Source organism: Corapipo altera, unplaced genomic scaffold (assembly GCF_003945725.1).
Source record: "Corapipo altera isolate COAL_440 unplaced genomic scaffold, ASM394572v1 239, whole genome shotgun sequence".
NCBI lineage: Eukaryota > Metazoa > Chordata > Aves > Passeriformes > Pipridae > Corapipo > Corapipo altera.
Window position 1 is genome coordinate 711,088 of NW_020884938.1, and position 26,445 is coordinate 737,532.

The 26,445-nt window shown below is 42.3% G+C and overlaps 2 protein-coding genes across 6 annotated transcripts in view; one reads left to right on the forward strand and one right to left on the reverse strand.

Annotated features, from left to right (window-relative positions):
• On the forward strand, positions 1-22,379 carry SMC1B (structural maintenance of chromosomes 1B). The gene is made up of 25 exons (XM_027660777.1): positions 1-296; positions 2,058-2,246; positions 2,756-2,868; positions 3,501-3,704; positions 4,110-4,348; positions 4,815-5,073; positions 5,381-5,521; positions 6,336-6,418; positions 6,886-7,093; positions 8,036-8,221; positions 8,631-8,810; positions 9,822-9,968; positions 10,570-10,707; positions 11,192-11,308; positions 12,579-12,685; positions 13,425-13,566; positions 14,324-14,469; positions 15,489-15,642; positions 17,012-17,110; positions 17,974-18,130; positions 18,857-19,011; positions 20,406-20,557; positions 20,974-21,043; positions 21,912-22,022; positions 22,247-22,379. Exons 1-25 carry the CDS (start codon positions 188-190, stop codon positions 22,355-22,357), a joined length of 3,717 nt encoding a protein of 1,238 aa, XP_027516578.1. The 5' UTR covers positions 1-187; the 3' UTR covers positions 22,358-22,379.
• Positions 21,648-26,445, reverse strand: part of FAM118A (family with sequence similarity 118 member A) — a 10,728-nt gene continuing 5,930 nt past the window's right edge. For 3 of the 5 annotated variants that reach the window (XM_027660782.1, XM_027660781.1, XM_027660780.1), the window contains exons 7-8: positions 25,505-25,537; positions 24,233-24,440 (exon numbers count right to left, since the gene is read on the reverse strand). In XM_027660782.1, the coding sequence (XP_027516583.1) occupies positions 24,343-24,440; positions 25,505-25,537 (131 nt within the window). In that variant the 3' untranslated portion in view covers positions 24,233-24,342. Of the gene's footprint in view, positions 21,660-23,189; positions 24,441-25,504; positions 25,538-26,445 lie in introns of those variants that run through there. The other 2 variants (XR_003530514.1, XM_027660779.1) reach the window with 2 other exon arrangements.

Sequence of the window (26,445 nt, forward strand, 5' to 3'; positions counted from 1 at the left end):
CTGAGGGGGCCGGGGTGACAGGGCTGGGTGGGCGAGGCGGTGCCGCTCGGCCGCGCTGAGGGGTAAAGTTGGGTAATAGGGCCCGGCTGGGGCTCCCCTGTGCCCGCAGGCGAACCGCGGAGAGTCACCTCTGCCGTCTGTGTGCGGGGTGTCGAGGCGGGGGAGCTCCCGCCCGGGCGCCCCGGGGATGGGTTACCTGAAGGTGCTGGTGGTGCAGGATTTCAAGTCGTGGCGCGGGCAGCAGGTGATCGGCCCCTTCATGAGGTTCAACTGCATCATCGGGCCCAATGGATCAGGTAGCGTGTGCAGGGGCCGGGGGCAGCGGCCCCACGAGCCGTCAGCGCCCAGCTCGCAGTGTGCGGGCGCTCGGCCCTGTGGAGCTGCTCGGAGTGTGCCCTGCAGGCCCCTGCTCGGCCCTCCTCGGCCCGGGCTGCAGGTCCTTCCAAGCGCAGTGTCGAGCTGTCTTTGGGCTTCCCAGGCCCAGCAGAAGGCCCGGTTTGCAAACGCACCTTGTCTCGGCCGCCCCACTCATAGCTCAGCTTACAGAGGAGGTTTTTGCTTCACTGCTCCGAGTTGTAAACTGTGGCAGTGGGAACCTGCTCCTCGGTGGCAGTGTGTGGGGGTTTGCCATGCTTGCCCTGGAAAAGCTCTGGAATATGGGCCCTGCCTTGTAGTCCGGCCCACGGGAGCCGGGCTTTGTAAGTGCAGCTCCACATTGTTATCCCGAAGTGCTGCAACTTCTTAAAAAATTATTCCCTTCTTCTGAAAGCTCCATTCAACAAGTTGGATTTTATCCTGCATGTCCCCTGGGATAGGAGGTGAGGGTTGTCCTAACAGAGCTGCATGGATGAGCTTTGCTTTTCATCTTAGTTTTTCCAGATTGTTCATGGTTTAGTCTGTGATTTAGGTTTTTAGATCCTGTAGTTTCTTCACTTACCCCATTGAAGTAAAACCATGAATGTAAGTTCAATATATTTAGCGTTGTTATAATGTTATTTATCATCCTATCTCCACTGTTCTGTATTGGGAAGTCTCAAAATTATGGATGCTTTTTCCAGGTTCTCTTCCAGTTAAATGTGAGTACATTTTATAGATGAATCCAGGGAGAAAAATTGTGACTATATAATCTCTGAATTGCATCTTTTTATTTATCTATTATCTATTTAACTCTTTTCCTCCTAGTATTCCTCCTTTTCTGATATTTTTAAGAGTAGGTCAAAATAATGCCCAAGTAGCAAAGTTTAAGGCTGAAAATAATTAAACTGTCAACAGAAGTGCTCAAGGCTAAAGGGGAAAAACCAAAAGAGAGTTCCATTAGGAGAATTTTTGTGGAAGGATTGTGACCAGAGAGCTTTGATGCTGTGGTGGATGGATCTGGGAAAGTGCTTGTGTTCTTCAGGAGCCTGGTGTTGTAGTGGAAGGTTGTGGCTGGAGTGCTCGTGCAGCAAGGCTCCCTCATTGCATTCCAGAAAGGACACAGCCAAGGAAGGAGTGTGATGTGGCTCACTCAGATGGAGAAATGATCTCTGGATAACCCTGGGGGAGAAAAAAAAAAAAAAAAAAAAGACGTTCAGTAAAGCTGAACAAATGAAAAATCAGTTTTGTGATGATTTTTATTACAGACAGGCTTATTTTCTGCTGCTGGTGTGTTGCATCTTAGAGATGTGTTTCTTTATTTGCAGTAGTTTCTCCTCAATAAAATCACCAAATCCCAGAGTGGTTTGGGTTGGCAGGGACCTTAAAGCTCATCCAGTCCCACCCCCTGCCATGGGCAGGGACACCTTCCACTATCCCAGGTTGCTCCAAGCCCCGTCCAACCTGGCCTTGGACACTTCCAGGGATGGGGCAGCCACAGCTTCTCTGGGCAACCTGTGCCAGGGCCTCATCACCCTCACAGGGAGGAATCTCTTCCTAAAAAAATGTAAAAATACAGAATAAGAAGTAGAATTCATAAAGAAATTTGCAATTCTGCCTGTTTTTTTTTTTAGCTGGTTGTTAATCAAATGCCTCCTTTCGTTTCTGCCACGTGAAAGCAATTTTTAAAATTTCCTTTTAAGGGAAATCTAACATAATGGATGCTGTCAGCTTTCTGCTGTGTGAAAGGACAGCCAATCTGAGAGTTAAAAGCGTCCGGGAGCTCATTCACGGGGCACATGTTGGGCGACCGGTGTCTTCCACAGCCAGTGTGAAGATGGTGTACTGTGAGGAAGATGGGGAGGAGAAGACATTTTCAAGAGTTATCCGTGGTAGGTGGTGGAGACTGCTGCAATCCTGTCTGTTGTCTGACGTATGAAGACAGACGTACAAATGATGTATAAATGGGGACAAGAAATGCTCAGCTCGGAATTTCGGGTGCCCAGTGTCATTTCAGAGCTGGGTGGGTTAATACTTCAGTATCAATACACAGCTTGGTAGCGGTATAAATGAAAAAACATGCTGGGGCCAATTAGTTAAAAGATTGAACAAGTGATTATTATATGTTCTTTGCTCTCTGTGTATCTGTAGATGGAAATGGGGGCTGAAACCTTGCTGCAGGCACGAGCACTGGAGCATGCCAGTGCCATTTGAAAGTGTGAAAGTGGAGTTTTCATACAGAAAACTGGAATTACTGAGAGGAGTAAAGGAATCATTGAAATCTATTTTCTTCTTTGAGGAAATTGGCCCATTAAATTGTCCCTCTGGTTTAGTTCTTTTCCAGTGGGTTTTGTGTTGCAGTTGTTTTCAGCAGTAATTTTTTTTTTCTTCCCTCCTGTAGGCAGCTGTACTGAATTTTTTTTCAATGACAAGGCTGTCAGCCGATCTGCTTACGTATCCGAGCTTGAAAAAATAGGCATTCTTGTCAAGGCCAGGAACTGCCTTATTTTTCAGGTGAGCATTCAAGGTACTTTGTAAGGAAAATAAAAGCCTCTGGGGTTATTATTTCATAGGTACACAGTTGTCTGTTTGATAGAAAAGAGGGCACCGTTAGCTAACTACTGACCTCAGCCAAGAACTACAAGACTACAAAATAGAAATCATGGGGTTTGTGTGTACATGACTGCACTAGTAAGAAAGAAGCTGATCTGGAAGAAATTGTGTGCTTGTGTTATTCACAGGATGTAAGAAAATTCGTGTCTCTATAAATGCTTGGTGTGTTCAATTCTAGGAGCGTTAGGAAAAAAGGAATTTCATCTTAAAACACTTCTATCAGTAAAGATGCATCAAAGTATAAAGGATATTTTGGTTCAGATTGAGGGATTGAAAATTCTGCTGGGCTGTTAGTTCCCAAGAATTTAATGACATGGGTCAGAAGTGCCTTATCCTTGTGATGAATATAATTGTCTTCCTTACAGTTGCTGAGGAAGACTCCCTAGGAAGAACTGATTTTTTTCCCTCTTACAGAAACATTTATAATATAAACGGAGATCCATCTGTACTACATGCTCCTAAAGAAATCCATTAGGCAGCAGAAGGATCTGCAGTGCTGCATTATTTACTTTTTTGGGGCCGTTTTGTTTTAGGGAACAGTGGAATCGATTGCAATGAAGAAGCCCAAGGAGAGAACTCAACTTTTTGAACAAATCAGTAATTCATGGGAATTGGCTGAAGAATATGAACGAAAAAAGAAGAAGATGCAGCAAGCAGAAGAGGATGCACAGTTTAATTATAACAAGAAAAAAAGTGTTGCAGCAGAACGGAAACAAGCCAAGATAGAGAAAGAGGAGGTAACTCGGTTGTTCCTTTTTTTTGGTTGTAAAGATACCAGATTTTTATCAGATCTTTTATGGGCTTAAGTACAGGTGGTTTTGGTTTTTTTTAAAATAAACAACCACACATTTCTGTTGTGCTTAATCTAGGTTTGTTTTTTTTTCAGTATGGCATACTATATAAGAATTTGGTATAATTTAAAAGGTGGAGGAATACATATAAAATCTAAATAAATGAAAGCATAGGTTTGCTGGTATGATTAATATAAGTATTGATTTAAATGTTTGAGTTTTATGATTGGTGCACATTGCTGGAATTACAGCTACTGGTACAGCATCTTATTTCAGTTTGAACTTGAAATTAGACTGATAATGATGGAAAATCATTTTTATAAACCATAAATGAAATTTTAATGTTGGTAGGCAGAGCATTACCAGATGCTAATCAAGGACCTGTATGAAGAAAGGATACAGATGAAGCTTTTTCTGCTTTATCACAATGAAAAAGACATTGGCTTCCTGAAAACCAGTTTGGATGAAAAGAATATGGAGGCTTATACCAAGAAAGAGTCTCTTTCTTCAGCAGAAGATTCATTTAAAGCCAAGAAAAAAGTGCTTGGTGTACTAAACAGGGACCTACAGCATATGGAAAAAGAAATGAAGTATGTTTTCCCATCAGACTGTGTGATAGTTGAGTTAAAGCATGATCTGCACTGGGAATTGCTTGGCAGGTGTGCATTTCCTGTTGCACACATGGGTGAGAACCCAGTGCTAGGGGAGCCAGTTTGTAGTTCACTAAAGCAATACCTAGATGTGGTTTTCACCTCCCTTGCCATGCCCAGGTTGTCAGTAATTTCATTCTATAAATACCTGTTTGCTATTACATTTCAGAAGGTTATGCTTCACTTCCTAAATGACTATTTTCAGTGGATATAAAAAAAAAAAAATCCCCTCAGTGGAAACCCCTTGCAGGTGTGGTTAGGAGGGAGGGTTCTTCTTTTCTCTCCTCACTCTCTCCCCATTCCCTTGCTCCTTTTTGCTGCGTGGTTTTGTTGTTTTGTCTGTGTTTTGTGGTGGTTGGCTGGTTGCATTGTTTGTTTTGGGATTGTTTTTGGTTTTGTTTTTTAGGACTCTGGAAGCATCACTGATTCAGCAGAGACCCCTCTATATAAAAGCAAAGGAAAACACGTCCTACCAAATCAAGAAAGTAGAAATGTCTAAAAAATCTCTGAGGGACAAGGAGAAACAGTGTGATAAGGAAAAGCAGAACATAAAAGAGCTAGAGATAGAACTGAGTGATATTGAGAAGGCGTGGAGAGCGTTTGAGGAGAAAGCTGAAGAGGAGCTAAAGCAGAGAGCAGCACATGTTGAGCTGGGAGAAAGTCAGGTGAACTGGGAGGCCCAAAAGCACTGGTTACTAGAGAAGTCCAAAAATCCCCCCCCCCCCAAATCACAGGGAAACCATTATTTCACCAATGACCTGTAATTTCTGGTGGTCCTTTTGTCCTTGAGCTCAAACAAAACCAAAATTGCAAGTTTTGTATAGAGACGTGGTACCCTGTGGGAGGGCAGGACAGAAAACATTCAGCAGGGTGAGAGTGTGACAAAGCAGGCAATTGGTGCTTGAGGCTGGAACAACGTGAATCTTCCCACTTTGCAGGGAGTTAATTTATGACTCCTTTGGTTTTGTCCAGCTGGAGCGTTACAGAGAGCTAAAGGAAACAGCAAGAAAGAAAGTTGCTACACTAACCCAGCAGATGGAGAAACTTCGTTGGGAGGACAAAGGAGATCAGGAAAGGCTGAAACTTAATCGGAGGAAGAAAAATGAAGTCGAGGTATTTGTGTCAAACTAGAATTATGTTTGAAGGAGGAAAACGTGTCCCTGCTCCTCCCTCGGGTATTACTGTCTGGGGAGATGTGCTCTGAGCTTTGACATAATCAAATCCATAGCAGAGGGGAGACGTTGCAATGTTAGTTCAGTTGTATGAGAATTCTCATACCCTTATCTCATGGATATTGAAGCAGGTGCACAAAGAGGTTGACTGTCCATCCCTGGAGCTATTTCAAAGGTCACAAGAATTTCAGGAGTTAAATTAAGGCTTAATAAAATGCATAGGTAACAGTATTTTTTTCTTTTCATTTCCTTTAATTAGTGTATGTTTTTTCAAAGGGAGTAACTGAAAATACTTATTTCACTGTTGGTTTTTAGTTTGGGAGGTTTTTTTTGCTACAGTGTTTTGTGTCAGTTTGGAAGCTCTGTGCCTGCTGCTTTGTGTGTCCTTAGGAAAAAAATATTGATGTAGGGCCAAGAAAAGCATCTCTTTTGTTTTAACACCTGTAATTTACTAATTCTACGTTTAAAGTTGTTTTAAGTGTTGGTGTCATGTTTCTCTGTCATAAAGAGGCTTTCTCTAAGCTGTAGCTGAATATGAAAAATCCAGTAATGGCCTTGATAAAACAATTTCCTTTATTATTCATGGTGCAATTTGGCATCTATTATTGCAAAAGAGATGCTGTTACTTCAGTGTGAAATGCCAGTCAGGAGGAAAAGATCTACCTCAGTACTCGTTCTGAATTAAGAGCTCTCTATCTCGCTGTAAGCTGTGGTTTTCTGGTTTGTTTTGGACACTTGTGTTTGTGATTGCATAGGAAATCATAAAGCAGACTGTGGAACAGATAGAGGAGCATAAGAAACGCATAGAGAAGTTGGAAGAATATGTCAAGATATGCAGGTACATGTAAAAAATTAAAAGCTCATTTGATTTCTTGTGTATTAGATATTGTCAAAATAGCACAGCACGTTTCTAATTGTTTCTAATTATTTTCTTTAAAATTCTAATAGGAGTTACAATCCTTACTAATTCTACTTAATAGCTTATGAAGTAGGAAGTATGATGACTAATCCATATTTTATTTGAACCATTTCTATAATTACTTCTAATTTCTTGCAAATTATGTCACTGTGGGTATGGGGCTGTTAGTGGACAAATCTAGCAAGGGAACAGGGCAGTTCTGTAGTTGTGCTGCTCCAGAAAGCATTAATACTTACCTTGTGTGTTAGCTCAGTTCTTCCCTCCTGGGTCTTGTCTTCTGCCTGGTTTTTACTCCTTGTGAGGTAAGGTGACTGCAGAATGACCTTAATTGATGCTACAAGTGTGATAAATGAAATAATGCTTTTTATTTGTGCTTCTGTCTGAAGCGAATCGTTAGCAGAGAAAAAACAGCAGGAGGAGCTGCTGGCTGAGGAGATTGAGACCTCCACAGTGAGAATGGCTGAAGTGAATGAGGAGCTGAACAGAATAGTTGGGGAGCTGCAGAATGCCAGGATGGATTACCACGAGGGCAGGCGGGAGCAGATGAGAGCAGAGATCCTGGAGAGTCTCAGAAGGCTGTACCCGGATTCCGTGGTAATGGGATGGCCTTATTCCAATGCTTTATTTTACAGCTGAGAGTTCTGCCTTAGGCTGAGGAAGCAGCTGGGCTAAATTGGACAGGCTGGATCCCAGTGGATCGTAGTAGGCCAGGAATTTCCAGTAGATGAAACGTGAAATGCCTGAGTGTGTTGTTCCTGAGACAACAGCGTGAAAGACCTGTCACAGCTCATGCCAGTTGTCTCTTCATTTGTTTGAGTTTGATAAGGATGAAACTGTACATCTGCAAGAAGAGACCAGCAGAAAAACTGTTCTTGCATGAATTCAGAGGTTATGGTGTTCAAAGTGAGCATCAGTAGGTTCAGTCCTTCAGAAAAAGCTCAACTGTGCTTGTAATGACAGAAAGGGAACAAAAGATCTTTTGGGAGCATGTACAATAAAGAGCTAATTAGTCTTACTTAATGGTGTTACTTAATGATTATTTGGACTATGCAGTACAAGAAAAACTGATTTTATTCTGTTTATGCTACTAAAATAAGCAGATACTTCTTTTTGGGGTTGAAACTGGAACAGTGCCTCTCTTGCTGCCATTTTCCAGCTCTATTTATTTAAGACCTTATTGTCACTTTAAGATCTTACCGAGTGTTAGATATTTCCTTTCTCTCCAAAAAAGATGCTTAGCTAACTTTGTCACTCTCTTATGCTTCTGGAATTGTATGCAGAGATTCTCAGTAAAACACTGAGATACGTAACTGCAACCTTAGAGAAAAAATTAGATCCCCTCAGAAGGCATACTTTGCATGTTGGGTTGATGACTGCTTCAATTTCTGTTTTTTCTGATGCACAGCCATTGTGAGAGAGTGCAGCTGGTAGATGTGTAACACATTTTCCTCTTGCTGCTCCAGTTCTCTTGTGTGCAGAAATATTATTTCATGTCTGAAGTAGCATATTAATTTTTCTCAATATTTTAATCTTCAGTTTGGAAGATTGCTTGACCTGTGTCATCCTATCCATAAAAAATACCAGCTTGCTGTTACCAAGGTGTTCAGCAGATACATGACTGCTATTGTTGTTGCCTCTCAAAGAACAGCAAGGGATTGTATTCAGTTCCTGAAACAGGAACGGGCCGAACCCGAAACGTTTCTTGCTTTGGATTACCTTGATGTGAGTACATTTTTCTTTCTCCTGTCATCAGCAAGTTTGTGCACTTGTAAATCTTGATACTGGATCATTTAAGCTTAACAAAGGTAGGCTTAAGTGTTAAGGCACAGGACTTGGGAAGTGAATTTCGTGGGGCTCTTGTTGGCCCACTGCTCCAGCCTGCTGAGGTCCCTCTGGACGAGTGTCTGGCATATCAGTCATTCCTCCCAGCTTTGTGTCATCAGCAGATTGCTGATTGTCCTCCTCCTTGTCCCTTTCTGAGCACAGGAGTGACACTGGTGTGTCCCTAATCCTCAGGCACCTCTTGCAGTTGCCATTCTGTTACCTGCACATCCCGTGCCCAGACCTCTCAGATTTGGGCCTGCTTTATGTTGACAGCAGGAATTCCAGGCACTGCTTCTTTGCTTTGCAGGTCAAGCCAATCAACGAGAAGCTGAGGGAGGTAAAGGGAGCTAAACTGCTGGTGGATGTTGTGCAAACACCATTTGCTCCACTGAAAAGAGTGATTCAGTTTGTGAGTGGGAACAGCCTGGTCTGTGAGACAGTGAAGGAGGCCAAACACATCGCCTTTGATGGACCAGTGAGGCTCAAGGTGAGGAGCTGCACTTTGCTGCATGTGTTTCCCACTGCAGTCATGGATTTGATGCCATTTAAATCATTCTCTTCTACATGTGCTGTGAAGGATTGCAGGTAAACACAGAGTGGTGCTGTGCTGTCTAATCCCACACAAACAAATCACCAGATACTTCACGTGGTTGTGTTTGCCTCTGTCTGGTAGTAAGTTTAAGTGGTTTCCTGGGAAAAGGGGGAGGCAAATTGGAGGATAGTTAAGAGTCCAAATATGCTTCTTCATATGGTCCTTGTGATAAGGAGGGTGAAGGAGGGGTAATCCTGCACTTAAAACTGCCTGATTTAGAAACTCAGACTTTATCTTGTGACGGTTTTTTTGAAGAAATGCTTTCAAAAATCTTTAAAATATCTGCCAGAATCTGTTGGTTGTAGATGTGGACTGTGTTAAGGACTGGAAGCTTCTCTATTACTTCCTGCAGTTGTCCCTTCTTATTCATACCTGTGTTGCTGCAGTCTTTTATGCACTTAGTGTAAACTGTTTAAAGTCTTGATTAAAACAGCTTGAAGTTGAAGGTGAGCGTGAAATCACGTTTGCTTGGAATCAGGTCACTAAAGCACCCATGTTCTTCACTAAAATTTGCCCTTCCTGGGTACAAACAGGCTGTTTCCCTCTCCTCCATTATCATGGGGCTTGGTTTGTTCTACTGAGCCAGACAGAACCTTCTAAGTGCCAGTGTACACACAAGTGTCTTATATTAATTTTCTAAATGCAAGGAAATTATATAATTTCATTTCATTTTCTGATCAGTTGTAATAATACTAAAATATGATTAGTGCTAAGAAACAACATGCATTTTCCGTGGCTTCATGTATCTCATGTTAGCAGGTTTGGTACACCAAAAAACATTGAAGTCCAACTCAAATGTGGTTGTTGCTTGTTTAACTGCCATATCTTGGGCACTACTTTGTGGGGTATTTTGGCTGACTTTGTTAAGATCTATTTGGGTTTCTTTTTTTTTTTTTTTCCTTCCAGACAGTGTCTCTTGATGGAACTTTATTTTTGAAATCTGGAGTGATTTCTGGAGGATCCAGTGATTTAAGATTTAAAGCTAGATGTTGGGATGATAAAGAAATGAATAAAATGAAAGAAAAAAGAGATAGCTTGATTCATGAGTTAAAGGTAGGTCTCTTAATAGCACTTACTGCAAAAGTCATGGAAGTGTAGAAGTTGTCTGACTCAATTCAGCTCTGGGAAGGGGATCTTCTGAAGAGGTGATTTTCAAAACTTGTAGAAGATGCAGACAGGACACAGTAGCTGTTTATCCTCTTCCAGTTAATAATAATCCATTGTGCATCTTGTCCTTAGCTGATGGAGTAGTGGTTCACAGATGGAGAACCAGGATAACACTCTTGGTTCAAGCTGCCTCCAGGAAAAGGAGCTGCTGTTCAAAGTACCTGGAGACTTGTAGTGAGCAAAGATGATGTGATCTCTCAACATGAGAGTATTTGCATGGACCAAAACCTTCCAGTGTAAAACTGTGTCATACCTCTAGTGCTTGTTTCTGTGAGAGGGATGGAGCAGGGATTTAGGAATCTGCAAGCGGATGCTTCCCATGGAGAAGTAAATCTGTTACGAAATTCCTGTTGGGTATGAGCAGAGCTGCCAGCCTTCACCTTGAATGAGGCCTGTGTCAGTGAGGCTAAAATCTGCACATGACTCGTTTCCCAAGAGGTCACCTCATGTTTACAGTGCTTTTTCTCCCATCCCAACCCTTCCCCAGACCCTGATGAAGACCAAGCGTAAGGAGGCCGACCTGAAGCAGCTGCGTGCCCAGAGCCAAGGAACCCAGACACGGCTCAAATACTCACAGAGTGAGCTGGACCTCATTAAAAAGAAACACCTTGCCAATCTCTACATGGTATCCTGTCAACTCTTAATCATTCTCAGCTTTAATAATTGTGGTTTCTTAAGCTGTCATTACCTGTGAAGTAAATGCTACTTCCTTACATGTTTTTTTTTAAATTCAGATCAAGTTTTACATGCAGCAGTTACAACTGAGGGATGGATAAAATATAAAAAGCAAGATTAGAAAGTACTTTACGTGAGCCTTTTTCTATATTAGTTTTTAAATTTGGATTTCTGGTAGCTTGGTATATCATTTAGTAACCTTCAGAAGTCTGTAAGTCAAAGTGCACTTGATGTGGTGCTAAGTTTGCTTTTCTGCTCATTCAAACTAATCATTACATGCAAATTGGCAATGATAATGGGTAAGTGGCATTTGAGAGGAAAATAAAGGTTTTAATCAGAAAAATACAGTTAATCTGGAACAGAGCTGTCTCTTAATTTCTGGAAAGTTGACCCTCCTGTTAAGAGAAATTATCATATTTTTCCTTTCTGTCTAGGAAAAATCAAAGCTGGAAAGTGAACTGCTAAATATTGAGTCTCAGCATGACATGCTGAATGAAGGAATAGCACAAAGAAAAACAAAAATAGAAGAATTTCAGACAAAAATTAATGAGGTAATGCCTTCTGTCAAAGCTGTGACAGCTTATGCTCTTATGCTGCAGAAACTTCTTATGTTCCTGCTGACTTCTGGAACTTGGACAACTTTTAACTTTATAAACAACTTTGTCAACAAGACTTCTAAGTTATTCCAGCAGTCATCCTCTACCTTTCTTCCCAGGCTGGCTGTGAACAGAGGTTTGGATGTTAATGTGTCACAGCTCTGCAGTTACTCGAGGTGTATCCTACACATGTAACTTACTTCCTGGCCTCTGCCCCATTCTTATCAGTCAGCCTTGGGCTAATCTGGCTGGAATTCTGCCTGGAAAAAGGAGCCAAAACTGCTGTGTGTTCTCTGTCCTGCCTGTGGTGCAGGCACGAGGGAGTGCAGATGTCTGTCATCTGCAAGCACTGGCACTGTCATTGATGCTTAGGGCTCTGAGGATTCCAGACCTGGGGAATTTTGCTTTTGCTTGTTCTGAAAATAAAATAAATTAAAAAAAACCCCTAAAAAATAGAGACTGGTCATTGCTTTCCAAAGAGTAGTGTAACTTGTAACTTCAAGTGGTATTGTATCCCTGGCTAAAAAAGCCTGAGTACTAAAGCAGTGTAAACATTACCAGGTTCTGACCTGTGAAGTTCTCTTAAAAGTTTGTTCAACCCATTAGGTTTCCTTTCCAACAGGCTGTTGCTATTCTTCATTCAGTCCTGTCTTACACACTCTACCTAATATTTGCCTGCTTAAATTTTTCATAAAAATCTTAGGACTGGTTTTGCCTGAGGCTTTTGTTAGTATGCACTGTATAATTAGGAAGTGAAATACTCCGTGGCACTGTTTTTGCTGTGACTTTGCTATAATTGGAACACGGTAATTAATATTTATGGATCCCTTGAAAGGATTAAAATGAAGAACTGAACTGCACCAAGAAACCTGGTGTATCTGATAGTGTTCTATCCAGCTTTCTCTTCTTCAGCTGGCTGGGAACAACAGGCAAAACCAGGGCAGTTGGTCACAGTGACTACTTTAATTGTCTTTGGAGTGACCAGGTGCTGTCAAGAAGAACTTAGATGAGAGTTACATCTTGCAGATCATATGCCTTGTGTCTGGCATTTGGACTGAAAGACTTACTGGAAAATTTCAAGTACAAATTACTTCTCAGTACTTGTTTGCTGTTTCTTAAAGTACCTTAAAAACCCAGCCTGCAGCATGAAGTGATTGTCCAAATGTTTTACACCTGTGAGTGACTAAACTTTTTTTTTTTTTGTTCTGTTTCTCTGTATTCCAAGGTTGAAGACACTGTTTTCCGGGAATTCTGTGAAGAGATTGGTATAGAAAATATCCGTGTGTATGAACAGGAACACGTGAGGCAGCAAGAGGAGATTGCCAAGAGAAGGTGGTGTTTGGCACTGATATGTAAACCAGTGGCTGGGATTAAACTGGGCACACTGGGCTTTGGGAAACCCCAGCCCAGGAAATATCACAAAAGCCCAGGAGACAGTAAAAGGTTCCCCTCTCACTGCAGAGGTTAGTTAGGGATTAGTGACACTGCTGTGCTTTGGGCTTATGAGACAGTTCAGAGTCAGTGACAGCTGGCAACAAACTTGGAAGGTAACATTTGCTATTTTGGTAGCACTGCTGTAGAAAAACAAAGCAAAGAATAGTTTTCTAAAACCCACATTGAAAAATGGCACTATCCCAGATTGAGAACAGCATGAAGGGTCACTCATGTATCCAAAATCTTAAGGAGAACTGGGTGTAGGATGCAGGCATTTGGTATGGGAACATGATCTTAAGGACAGCAGGCTCTGAGGTTTCTCACTGGCAACCTCATCTAGTATTTGTCTGCCAGGCACATGTCACAGGAGCACAGATTTGTGCCTTAATGAAGAAGAATGTTGAACTAGATCCTTGAACTCCAGTGTCACTCTCCATATTGATGTGGCCATATTAACTATTATCACTGTGTCCTTGTGGTGTGGTGGACCCAAGTGTCTGCAGGTGTCTGTGCTCCCGTGGAAGATACAGAAATGCAATCTGACTCCTCAGAGGGGAAATGTGCCTTGTCCCAGCTTACAGTCACAGTTAGGAGCCTGCTCTGTCAGTGTTGATTTGAAGTCCTGTCCTTTGCCTAGGCTGGAGTTTGAGAGCCAGAAGACCCGACTGAGCACTCAGCTGGAATATAATCGGGATCATCTCCAAAAATTAACAAACTCAGTCAGCAAGCTGAGGGAGACCATAAAGAAAGAAGAAGCTGAGATTGTCAGGCTTCGGGAGGTAACTCTGAAATCAGTCTCTGCCTCTGGGACTCTCCTGGGAGAACAGAATGCACTGAGTTACAATATTTAATAAATGTGATGCTGAGTAATTCTGCAAGGGGTTCATTCAGTGCTGACTTTGTGTTTGTTTAAAAAAATGCAGATGCATTTTAACCTTGGAATAACCTGCCATGTTTGGGTACTTACTAATTATTCAAAATAAGCTTGCTCAAAGTTGTGTATTGTTGTGTGTACAGTGTTATATTGTGTTCAGTGTTATGTGTTTAATTGATATGAAAAGGCAGCATACAGCTACAGATAAAACCAGCAGCACGTGGCTCAGATTCAGTAGAAGATTTCATGAGTAAAACTAAACAACTCTGGTGCTTTACATCTTTAAGGTACTTCACAGCCACTAAGATAATTCTGTGAAACCAATTCAGGTTTTTAATTGAGGTAATATGTGTGGATTCCTCCTTCCCAGTGTTCTTGATTCCTTGTTGTGCTGATGGTGCTTGTTAAATCAACTATGCTTGTGGTACACAGAAAAGGGAAGGAGAAAAGATCCGTAATAGTGCTCTGAATAAAAAACAAGTGAAGTGTATAAAACTGCCACAAAGTGGAGGAAAAACAAAATCCCATAGTGCATTTCAGATTTTGTGTTGTAACACATTTGAATGTAACAGGTTTAAACTTATTACTCTTTCTTTCTGTATAACAAGGCTCCACATCAAGAGTTTTGATGGGATGTTAAAAATGTAAATATTTTTATGCAGGATGAAGAAAAGCTTTTAATAAAAGTGAATGAAATGGTGGAGGAGCAGCAAGAACTTAAGGATAGATTAAGTGCTCATAAATCTCAGGTTACAAAAAGCCAAACTGAAGTTGAAGAGTTCAGAAGGAGGATGTTAACTCTTAATAGGTAATTCCTACTTGTACTGCTGGGAAAATGGTTAATGTGATAATATTTAGAAGAGATTTGGTGCTCAGAAGTTTGGATTTCTCTTGATGTATTTTCTTGTGAAAGACTTCTTAGGGACATGGTGATTTGCATTTACAGTAGGTGTCAGTTTAGCAGTGTTTCTGGGCAATAGGGAGTGACTTGGGGTAAGAGTGTAGTAGTTTACATTTGACTGGGGGCGTGTGTAGTTCCCTGGCAGTTTCACAGTTTATTTTGAGTTGTACAGCACCTTCAATTAATTGGAATTTTTTTTCTGATTTTATTGTTATTTTCTCCAGACTTTTCATGGGTTGGATACCTTAAACTGATATTAACTTTAGGCTCACTATTTTGTCCTACTGTTGTTTTAAATCAGCTGCTTTGGGGACAGATTAGACTTCAGTTTTGTTATGCTTGCTGATTATTGATGTGCTTAATGTCTCTTAAGTTTAAGGTAAGTTTAAAACTCCTGTTGGCACAGTGTGGTTAGATAAACTTGGGGAATTTTCTATGAACTCATGGACTGTATGCCTAGGAATTCATGTCAGAGTGTGTCATTTAACCATGTAAGATATTACCTTTCTGGTGCTGGTAACTTGATGCTATCACAGGAATTTACTGCAAAGAATCAATCTGTGCTTCAAGGAGAGTAGTGATAGAAGACAGTTGGTGGAATGTTAGAAGGATCAAATCTCCCTCCGTGTTCTGCAGAGCTGAACAGAACAGAGCTGTAGTTAGGGCAGGTGGGGTTTGAAGATGCTGCAGACTGAGCTTGTCAGTGCTCTGAAACTCAGGCTCCCTCTGGAGTCCTGTGGGAGAATGGAGGGGATGGCACAAGCACAGCCCCGTTTTCCCGAGTTCGATGGGCATTGCAGGGGAAGGAGCCCTCGTGGTGCTCGGGGACTGGTTTTCATGCTGTGTTTATCATGCTGGTTTTCTCTGCATGTGTTTAGCAGCGATGCTTCTGCTCTTGAGTTGTTTTGTTCCCTTTGTGCATGTAGGGAAGCCACAAAACTGCAGAAGGAAGCTGCAGCTCTAGAAACTGCTCTGGAAGAGAAGAGACTAAAGAGACATAATCTGCTGCTCGAGTGCAAGGTGCAGGACTTGAAAATCAAGCTCCTCTTTGGAACACTGGATGACATCAGTGAAGTAGAGGTACTTAAAAATGTTTACAGAAGATAGATATCCTGGGGGAGCAGTTACTCAGTCATGAATTTAGGGATCCTCATTCTTTCCTTACGGGAATATTTGTCTCCCATAGGAATGTTCAAACAAATGTGGTTTTTTTCGTGTGGTCAGGCCTCATTCATTCAAGGGAAAGATTTTTGTTGCTTTTTGTAGGGAGAGGTATTGTTTGCAAGCATTTTTGCTTGTGCTTGAAACATATTCCTGTGAAATATCTAGAATCACCATGGTACCAGAAAATTGGTGTGAAGGTGTGTAAGAGGACACGCAGGGGCAGTTCAGAAATATAAATAAATATGGCATATACATGGATTGAGATCAGATTACGTCAATCATCCATAATATAAATGCTGTATAGGAAATGATCCTTTTGGCTTGAGTAGATGCAGATATTCACAGAAATCAAGGATAGGCTAAGATAGAAACATTCCTGCTGCCAGAGGTTTGACCCTCATTATTTGTGTCTATCTTCCCTCTTTTTCCAGCATGTCTTTGGTGAGGAGAAATAAACTTTCTCCACTGTTGAAAAGAAAAGAGCTGTGAGTTTGGAAGGACTTTTAAGGAGTGTATGAATTTGGAAGGAGTCTTGTTGAACCCCTTCCTTAGAAAAGTATTTTTGCTGGAGGATGGGTATGAACAGGGCAGCAGAAAATGCAGTGAGGTGGGGTGGGCAGTCTGTGAAGGGAGAGAACAAGCACTGCTCCTGATCAGAGGATGCAGGAGCTCAGCTCTCACTATTTGGTTAAGGAAGAGCTGAAACCAAGGAGGTGTGAGCAGTAGGAAAACCAACTTGGATTAATGATTGATCACTGAGAAGACCAGCAGGATTTGGTGGTGGGAGAGGGACTCATGTCTCCTTTGAGGGAAGGTGGCTGTTAGAAATTGAGGCTGCAGGGTCTAGAAGACACTCTGGTTGTGCTGTACAGAGCTGAAGCTGTTTCTGAGGCCAACTGAGCAGAAGAAATGCCTCAGCTGACACCTTCAGAGCCTTCCCTTGGAAGGGGGTTGAATTATCTGGGGAATGTAAATCCTTCCAATCAGGAGATTTACAGTAGGGACATGGTTGTAACTACACTACAAACAAATTGCTGCTGCTCTCATCTTGATTCAGACTGAGATTAGCAGATGTTTTCACCTTTGTTTTACAGGTGCATGGTTTAATTGGGCTCATGGGATCTTCACTGTTCACTCCCTCTGGGCCAGGGCAGGAGCCATGCAATACATTTACCTTGTACCATGTTACCACTGTCTCTTCATTTCAAATCCTTTCAGTTAATTGGTGTAACAGTTTAAAAGTTAACTGCTGTACTTCTGAACTGGAATGTCCCTCACCTTCCAGCTGGGAACTGAAACAGAGGACACCCAGACAACGTCAGGGATCTATGAGAGGGAGGAGAGGATTCAGGTGGACTACAGGAGCCTAGCAGAAGACCTGAAGGTGATCTTTTTGGTTTGAAATTATTGCAGATGCAGTGTTTGATTTTCATTTTGGTAAAGAATATTTTACTTGTTGAAGTTATTTGATCTTCACCCCTGTCTTTAAATGAAACACTGCTAAGCTGAAGTGCATGTGTCTGTGTGCTCTGGTTTTGCAGTCACATGTAGCACTGCTGTGTGGGATTTCTGGATGGGTCAGACTTTACCTTTAAAGCTTCCCTGAACCACAGACATGGAATTCAGAAAGAGTGAATATAACCTTGGTTTTTCCTTCCTGCTTTACCTTCTGCCTTGAAGTTCCAACACTGTATGTTATGGCTCAGAACTCCAGGACCCAAGGATGGCTGCTGGGGGTTGTTACCACTTCTGTCTGTGATATTTGCAGAGACTGAGACTTCCCATCCTTCCCTCTCTAACAACCCATTAGGTCACATTTTCTGAGCAGGTTTTGTAATTTTTTTTCTCTTGAATCCTAAGAAAAGTAAGTAAACATCAGAGGCCAGGTACAGGGCAAAGGATGGATCTGTCATCACTGGAACTTGTCTCCAAGAATTCCCTGAGAACCTGCCTTTGAAGGTTTTCTTTACAGATCAAGTAGTGAAGCACTAACCCTGCTCTTGTGTTGTATTGTGAAGTGAGAGAAGGGAGTTGCCTCTCTGTTTTAAAGGTCTTGTGGAAGAATACTGAGAACCTCATAGGTTATTGTGAGAACTAAGGCCCTTGAGTGGCATTTTTTGGTTGTTTCCAGTTAAAGCTATCAATGAGTGGGGTAGTTGTCTCAGAAACCACAAGTGCTTGCCATGTGTGTTGAAGTGTCTTGGCCTGTGAGCCGATTGGATCTCTCTGGGATTCCTTTTTCTTCAGGACCTGCAGTCTGAGAAGGACATTGAGGCTCGTCTGAAGCAGATACAGCAGGAGATCAAATGTAAAGAGACCACTCTGCTGAAGACAGCTGCTCCCAACCTGAGGGCAGTGGAGAAACTCCAGATGGCTCGGGGCAAGTTCCAGGAGTCCATAGACGGTAACAGTCCTTCATGTCCATCTCTTTTGGGACTGACAGTTTTCACCCTCTTCCCTGGCTTGGTCCTGCTGGCTTTGCCTCTTTCAGATACCAAGGTATTCTTTTGTGCTCAAGTGTTATCTCAGTTATTTTTTAATTATGTGTAAACAATTGTTTAACATAAACGTGAGTATGCAGTTGAAATACAGATTGAATGACTGGAAAGAGACTTTGTTGCCTGAATGACATCATAAAGTATTTTCACTTGCTTTGTGAAAATGACTGACTTTTAATCTTAAAAATTTTTAAATTTTTCCTACATAATTGAAGGAACTGTGTATGTTGTCCAGAACTCAGACACGAGCATTCCTTCAAACTGATGAGTATCCCCAGAGAGCACTGCAGCCATGAGCACAGGAAGGGTTCTGGAGCTGTGCCAGGTCAATGCTGGAGCTGCTTAGAACTGCCCAGCTTCCAGAAGGAATTAGGAGAAGAATTTTGTTCCTTGCTCCAATCGAATGTGGTGTAGAGCAGATGGAATACACCACAGCTTCCCAGGTTTTGGGGTCTCTATTTGAAAGGTTTCAGAGGAAGGAAACTCCTGGTATTGGTATTGCTCCCTGTGTGTGCATTTTTTCTGCAGTAGTTGTTTTCCTTGATGCTGCTCATGGTACCCAACATGGCTTTGTTCTGTGTATTTGCTCAGAGGCTTCTTACAGAGAAATTCCTGTGATCTGTTTTCCTCAGCTTTTGAGAGCAGCAGGAAGGAGGCCAGAACATGCAGGCAGGAATTTGAGGAGGTGAAAAAGAGGAGGTATGAGCTGTTCAGCAGATGCTTTGAACACGCCTCCATAGCCATTGACAGGATCTACAAGAAGCTGTGCAGGAACAGCAGTGCTCAGGTGGGTCATGGGCTCGGGGGCTTGGCCCAAGAGGCCTCCCTGGATGCTTTGTTACCAAAGTAACACTTGGGCTTTGCAAAGGCAGTCTCAGTCCTGGAGAAGGAAATGGCACAAATAATAAAGATGCAGGAGTTCAGGGTCAGAGAAGGGAGATGACAAGCCAAAGCGTGTTGGACATTAGACAGAGAAAGTTAACCTCTTAATAAAATTGGGAACTGCTCAGAGTGAGGTAGTTTTACTCTTTGTGTTTATCAGACTTACAAATTATCAGGACACAAATGTGAAATGTAATTTGAGTAATTCATTTAAAAATAACACTGGTTTGCACATCTAGTGATGCCGATAATAAGCAGTTAAAAACAGTCATTAATACAGACAAAACTCAAAATCATAAATCAGTGTTTTGTACAAGGTCTTGAAGCTCTGTGTATCCCATTTAAATATTTAGGAAACACAGACATAATAAGTTTGCAGCTTTTAAGAAACATGTAGAAAAATTGTCCCACAATTACCTTTGTTACTGTGCCTGTATTAATGCCAAAAGTGAAGAGGGAACTCCCTAATGCTTTGGTTACATCAAGTTCCAGAGACTGTGGAGTGTTTAAAGGGTTCAGGATTGGATTCTTTTCTCTTTTAAAACATCAGATTCATCAGATTTTGTGTTTTCCCTCAACATGTTGTGTATTGGTTTGGGTTTCTTTCGCTGTGTCTGTGCCCCAAGAGGAGACATTTGAAGTCAGGGTTAAGTATGGAAATTTCTCTTTTATCTGTCTCCCCCTGTGCAGAGGGGAAGAGACTTTATTCTTTTATTGTTTCTTTTATTAATGGGAAAAACAAACCACGTAGCAAAGATCTTATGCATTGTACTTTTTAGTGGTTTGGAAAAATGATAATTCCTTTAAAATAATACTTTCAATTTTTGGCCCTGGGAACTAGGATACAAAGTATGGAGAAAGGCTGCTTGTATTAAAGTCTTTTTCCAGCTCAAAGCTTGGCTCTGTAAAGCTAACCTTCCACAAAAAAAGGCTAATTTTGCAAGTGTATTGTCTTCCAAGCTGCTTTTTAAGTCTAAAATTCTAATAACTAAAAAAAGCAGTTACATAAAAGGTGAGTTACATAAAATCGAGTTTGTTCAGTAGTTGAAAGTGTGCAAATAACAAATAGGTGGTGCCATTTCCAAACTGGTTTTGTTAATGAGTCTCCTAGTTCCTTAACAAAACCATATTCCCTGGGAATTTGGTAATGCTACTCTCAGGATGGATGGACAGGTTCCCTACAAATGAAGTCAACTCCCTGATTTCCACATTAGCTCAGGCAGTGTTTAAACCCAAAACGTTCCCATCTTACTAATCTGATAAATGTCCCTGTTAACAATGCCGTGTGTGTGTTCCCAGGCGTTCCTGAGCCTTGAGAATCCCGAGGAGCCCTATCTGGAAGGCATTGGCTTCAACTGTGTGGCCCCAGGCAAGCGTTTCATGCCCATGGACTGTTTGTCAGGAGGGGAGAAAACTGTGGCAGCCCTGGCCCTTGTGTTTGCCATACACAGGTAAAAACACTGCCCTGGGATTGTCCAAGGGGGGAAGAGTACTGTGGGATTCTCCAAGGATCTGCCTGAGTAAGTGACAGGAAGAGAGACAGTGTTCCATTTACAAACATGTTAAAAAACCTGCTAATGGAGTATTCAGGCATTACTAAACTTCTTATTCTTTACCTTATTCTTTGCCTGTCATGACTTTAACATTATATATTAAATGTAGAATTTTATGTCAATTCTGAACTGTTAATTAAGTTCCTGTGTATTATTTAATATTGCATGTTAAGTAATATCTAATTATTTCATTTTAAAATAAATATAAATCTAATATTGCAAAATACTATCGGAATTTTATTAGAGAGTAAGTAATTAGAATGTTTGTTAACATTTTGCCTTCTAAGTGGAAAATACTGTCTTGCCTCCTGCAGCTTTAGGCCAGCACCTTTCTTTATTTTGGATGAGATAGATGCTGCCCTGGACAACTCCAACATTGATAAAGTAAGTTATCCTTTATCAGTATCTGACACCTTTTGTAGAAGGGTGGCTGCTTGGACTGCAGGGTGTTGGGATGCAGAGATTGATTGCCCTGACTGAACCTGGTTTAAACTTGATTAGGTTTAGGGCTGAAGTAATGGTTGTGTGAGATACCAGACATGGGAGAGGTTTAAATTCCTCAATCTAAGCACGTTTGATTGGTGCCCACGCTGTGAATGTGAGAGAAGAGGTGAGGAGGGTGAAGGTGTGAGCTAAGTCTCTTTCCATTCTCTCAGTTTGAGGGTTTATTAAAGCAGATCTGCAGTAAATGGGACTATACTGTGAAGTGAATGTGAATTCTGTAACTTACTAAAGGCAGTTCTTCCATTAAAAAATTATTTCCATGTCAAGTAGATAGAACTGTGCCAGTACATTATTAAAAATGTACTGGTTTTCCTTTAGGCAGCATTTCATTTATATTGAGGGACACTGCTGTCTGCAGTGAACTAATACATATTTCAGATCTTATCATGTAGCCAGCAACAGACTTCACACACCTTTTTTTTTGTTAAATATTAAGGAATTTCCACTTTCCTTTGTAGTTATATTAGGTAAAACTGTTTTTCATTGGCACAGGCCTCTTTCTTTGACTTTATTCATTGGAGTGAATGATTTTGTTACGTGTTTTCAAAAAGCAGCAGATCTGAGGGCTTGTCTTGAGACCATGGCAAGTATCTGGCTTAAGAGCTGTTTATTTCTCATTTTACTCAGCTTATTTCACGATGGAATTCTGCAGCTCTCACAGTTCAGTTCTCTCCTCGCCATTCCCTGATCACAGCGTGGTTTCAGGCTGCCAGAACTAACTGAGGAAATATTTGCTGTCTTTCCAAAGGTCTCCAGTTTCATCAGGGAACAGGCCCACGAGCAGTTCCAAATGATAGTGATTTCCCTGAAGGAGGAGTTCTTCTGCAAGGCAGACGCCTTGCTTGGAGTGTGTCCAGAGGTAACAATCCATTAGACCAGGTTTTGTTCAGTGATGCTGGGGGTGGTGTGGCAGTGCTGGTTCCCACCTGCAGTGTCTGGTGGCTGGGTGTGCCCTGCTGTGCAGGGACAGGCTCCAGGGAATGTCCTGTGGGAGCTCGGGCTCGGTGTTGTCTCTCACACTTATGAAATGCTTATTTCAAGTAAGAGAAACGTGTTCCCTGCTGTGATCTCCCCCCTTCCCAGCACGATGACATCATGTTCAGCAAAGTGCTGACCCTGGATCTCACCGAGTTCCCGGAGCAGGAACAGCAGGACAGGGCAGAGAAGCCCAGACACAGCTCTGTCCTGGGGTAGCACAGACCCAGGGGACAGCAACAGCAACTGGGTTCACAGCTGACTGGGACAAATGTGAGTTGGAATGTGACTGTTGGAGGTTGATATGGGAATGTTCACTTTGCAAGGGAAGCAGTTTTGTAAAACAGTCATGGAAGGAGCTGTTCCTCCTTCGTGCAGTTTGGTTGAGGGGTGAGAGCGCCTGAGGCTGTTGCTGAGGTTGTGCACACCGCTACACGAAGTTCTCCCCCAGTTTTGGGGTGTTTTGGCTGTAAAGATGAAGGGTGCAAGTTCACTAGCACAGCATCCCCAAGCCAGGGTACAGAACCCTGTTTGAGGGAGATGCAATCACTTCATCTGGCCTGTGTTCCCCCTCTGTGTGTCCTAAAGAGCTTCCCATGGTTTATGGTTGTTCATAATAATTGTAATGTTCACAGAGCAGGTTCCTTTTGTCCCCCAGACTGCCTACACACACCTGCCTTGTTGTGTGCTGGGAGCCCTGGGCTTGTGGTCCCTGCTGGGCACACAGGAACATTCCAACTCTATCCGTGTGCCCACTGCTCCTGCAGGCAGATGTTCATCAAACACTTGTGTTACTGCCACGCTTTGTTAATAAATTAATTTGAGGCATGAATTTATGTGAGCGCCTTCATTGAGAATCCAGTGACAGACGTGGAAAGACCTCTGGCAGTGTGAAGGGTGGATGGAGGAGCAGCCTCAGTGGTGTCCAAAGGTCTCTGACCTACAGCAGTCTGGGTGCTGCTAATACACAAGTCCTGGTTTGTTTGGGATTCTGCCTCTGGTTGAGACAGAAAAATGCAGTGAAGAAAAGAACAGCCTGAAGAAGGGGGACAGCTGCTACACAGGTACAGTTTACTTTAAATATTTTATTGAGAGAGTGTATGTCACCTTCAGAAATGTCCTTCCAAATTCATTACACAGCTTGAGCAAAACAGGGTAATGTCATGGTCAACAGGTTGGTTTTCATGGGAGTATCTTACTCCCATTTAAAAGTATCTTACTCCCATTTAAAAAAAAAAAGGTTATGAATGAAGTAGAAAAAGAGCCCTGGGCAATGGAATCACCAACAGCCTTGAACATGCCCCTCTGTGGGATCAGCTTTTCCAAGCCACTCAAGTAATAATTCTGTCTGTGTGGTGCCCCAGTGGGAGAAGTACCAGTCCCTGGGGCAAAGAGGTGCTGCAGTGCCCCACCTTCACCCTTAGAGTAGTTCAGCCCACAGCAAAGGTCCACACCAGGAATTGTCTGCAGATCCATCCCTGGATACTGGCTGGGCTTCATTCCACTGCAGCAGGACTCTGGCACCTGCTGTCCAAGGCAAGGGGCAGCACAGCCTGTGGTGTAACAACATTTAAAACATGTCCACAGAAACCCACAGCACAGAGGTCAGGGAGCCCTGTGGCCCTCGGGGCTCTCCCTGTGGATACAGCACTCCTGCCTCACCAGACTCAGGAAAACAAACCCTCGTGCTGAAAGTGAAAAGCAGGTGGGTCACTGTGCTGTGGGCTCCATAACTGTGGAACACCACTTTCTGTTCCTCAGGGTTTAGGGATCTGAAGCCTGGAAGCAGCCTTGTGCTGACAGACCCCTGCAGTCCAGCCTCCACAGCCCACCCACAGTCCAGCTGATGGGAAAGGAACTGAAACCCCTTGGTTTCAAAGGCTGCTGTGCCAAAAGGCATTTTTGACAGATTCCAAAGTTACCTCTCTTGTGGCTGCACCTGAGCAGGGTTTGGTCCAAAGGGCTTGAGAGAAGCTGCACCTGCTTGTCTCTGACCCTGCAGGTACAGCCTGAGGGTCTGGCTGTGCCAGGGGAGTGACTGGTGGCTCCAGCTTCACACACATCACATTTCCAGCTTTAGAAAGGAAAGGCTAATATGTACAGTTTTATTCCACTTAAAACCATGGAAATACCAGCTCAAAACTTTCCATGCAGCAGATGTAAAACACCCACTGTTAAAAAGCTTCTGGGTGTTTGGGGTTTTTTCATTCACTAGTGGGTGTATCTGACTGCTTGATCCTCTTAGGAGAGTCAGTGCCACTTTCTCCCAGCTTCCTTTTAGCACAGTCCACACATGAAGTTCCTGGGGAGGGAGAAGGAAAAAAACCCAAATTGTTGCTACATACATGTGCTTGGTGTAATTTTTACTACAAGCACCAGATACAAAGATAAACACAGTCCTGCTCCCCTGAGGTTCTTAGGTTTGGATTCTGAATTATATATAACACTAACCCTGCTGCAAGTCTGTTTTACTTGGTCTGTATTCCAAATTACAAGTAAACAGGAGCTAAAATCACCTGTAAGGAGCTTTATGTTAAAAGGAACTGGAATAAATTGTGCTCAAGTTTGTGGTTTCTCCTTTACTGATGCCTAACTTTACTTTATTGAAAATGGGATTCATGAACTCAGTTGTAAGACAGGTAAGCCTAAGATCCAGTTGGAATTACAAACCTAATCTCTGACTTTACACCTGCCCACAAGTGTCTGGGACCTTGTGTGCTCTGTGGCTGGGAAAGAGTGGGGGGTTCTCCTCCTGCACTGCCAAAGACCCTCCTGCACAGTAATGAAATACTACTTTTATACACTTCTGATGTTCCCTGCAGCAGCACAGAGCTCTCAGGAGTGGGATCTTTCTATGTTGTTTCAAAGGGAAGTTTTGCTATTTTACACAATAAACTGGAATTTTGTGTATTATTGCTCAGCTTATTCAGTGAAGTATCACAGAGCCACCTGAACAGCTTAGCTGAAAATTCACCTTCAGTACCACACGCTTGAGATTCTCTCCTCCAGACCTCCTCAAGGAAGGCTTTGGAACAGAAACCTGTGCTTGGAAATCTAAGTCAAAACCTCATGGATATTAGTATTACCTTAGAGTACTCTAGTCAGCATTAATAACTTTTTCTATACATTTCCTAGAGCTTTTCCTTTCTATCATTTATCATTTGATTGACAGCTGAAACCCAGCAGTTACCTGCTGATAAGCAGAAAGAAAATCAGAGGGGGGAAAAAAGAGAGCATGCAGCAGACTTTGGGAGGTAAAGTAGAGCAGTGCACAGTAATCATTTAGTTACTTTGGAAACAAGAGATGTATTTTTCTCTCTTTGGTAGGATTGTGGAACTTTCTGAGACAGTAAAAATGTTGCTTACCCAGGAGTGTTGTGCTGTCCACCCGATCAGCATCTAGAGAGGTGTGAGAGAGCAGCAGCACAGGTTACCATCCAGAAAGCTTTTATCATTTAGGCACCATCCCAAAACAGCAAAGTTGTGTTTAGAATCCCAAAATAGTTTTTGGCTGGGAGGGACCTTTTAAGTGAGATCACAAGGCTTTCAAGTCTGAGTAAGGTCCCTCTTCTCACATGTCTGATGCCAATCAGGAATTCCCAAGAAGGAAAAGGGGAACATTAGAGTCTGATTTTGCAGTCATCTCCTTTTAGAGCTTAAGCAAACCTGTGAGCCTCCTGTTTTGATATCAATGGCTGCTCTGCAATAAATTGGATTCTCCAGACTGAACAGGCTCAGAACAGGTACTGCTCAGACTATGGAAAGTACATCCATCAACACCAGTACATCAAAACCAAACCAGCAGGCTGAGTTCAGTGTCTGGAACTGCACACCAACTTACTTTTAGTTGTCTACACTGCAGATAAACGTCCTGGAACCTCCATGCTGTGCTAAATATTTTTTTCTAGCCTCCATGGAAAGAAAAACATAATGCAGTCTAACTGGAATATTCATCAGGTCACAAAAAGCGGGATATAATTTGGGCATGCACCTGCAGTTTTCTTTGAGGGGGAGCAAGGGGAAGGTTCCTGCTCTGCACCACTTGGAGTAATTCTAGACAAAACAGTTTCACTGAGTTGATAAATAAAACAGCTGTCAAATAGTAATTCTTCCCAAGGTCATTTAGTTATTTTCCTCAGTTCTGTGGATAAACCATAGCAGACCAGTCCTTGTTTGGAAAACATGAAAGGAATCTCTTTCCTCTGACAGAGTTGTTTCTCCCCATTAGCCCTGACTGTGATAAGCCCAATGTTTATTGGAGGCACTGATTTAATTTCCCATTCTATGCTTGATCAGGTACTGTGGCT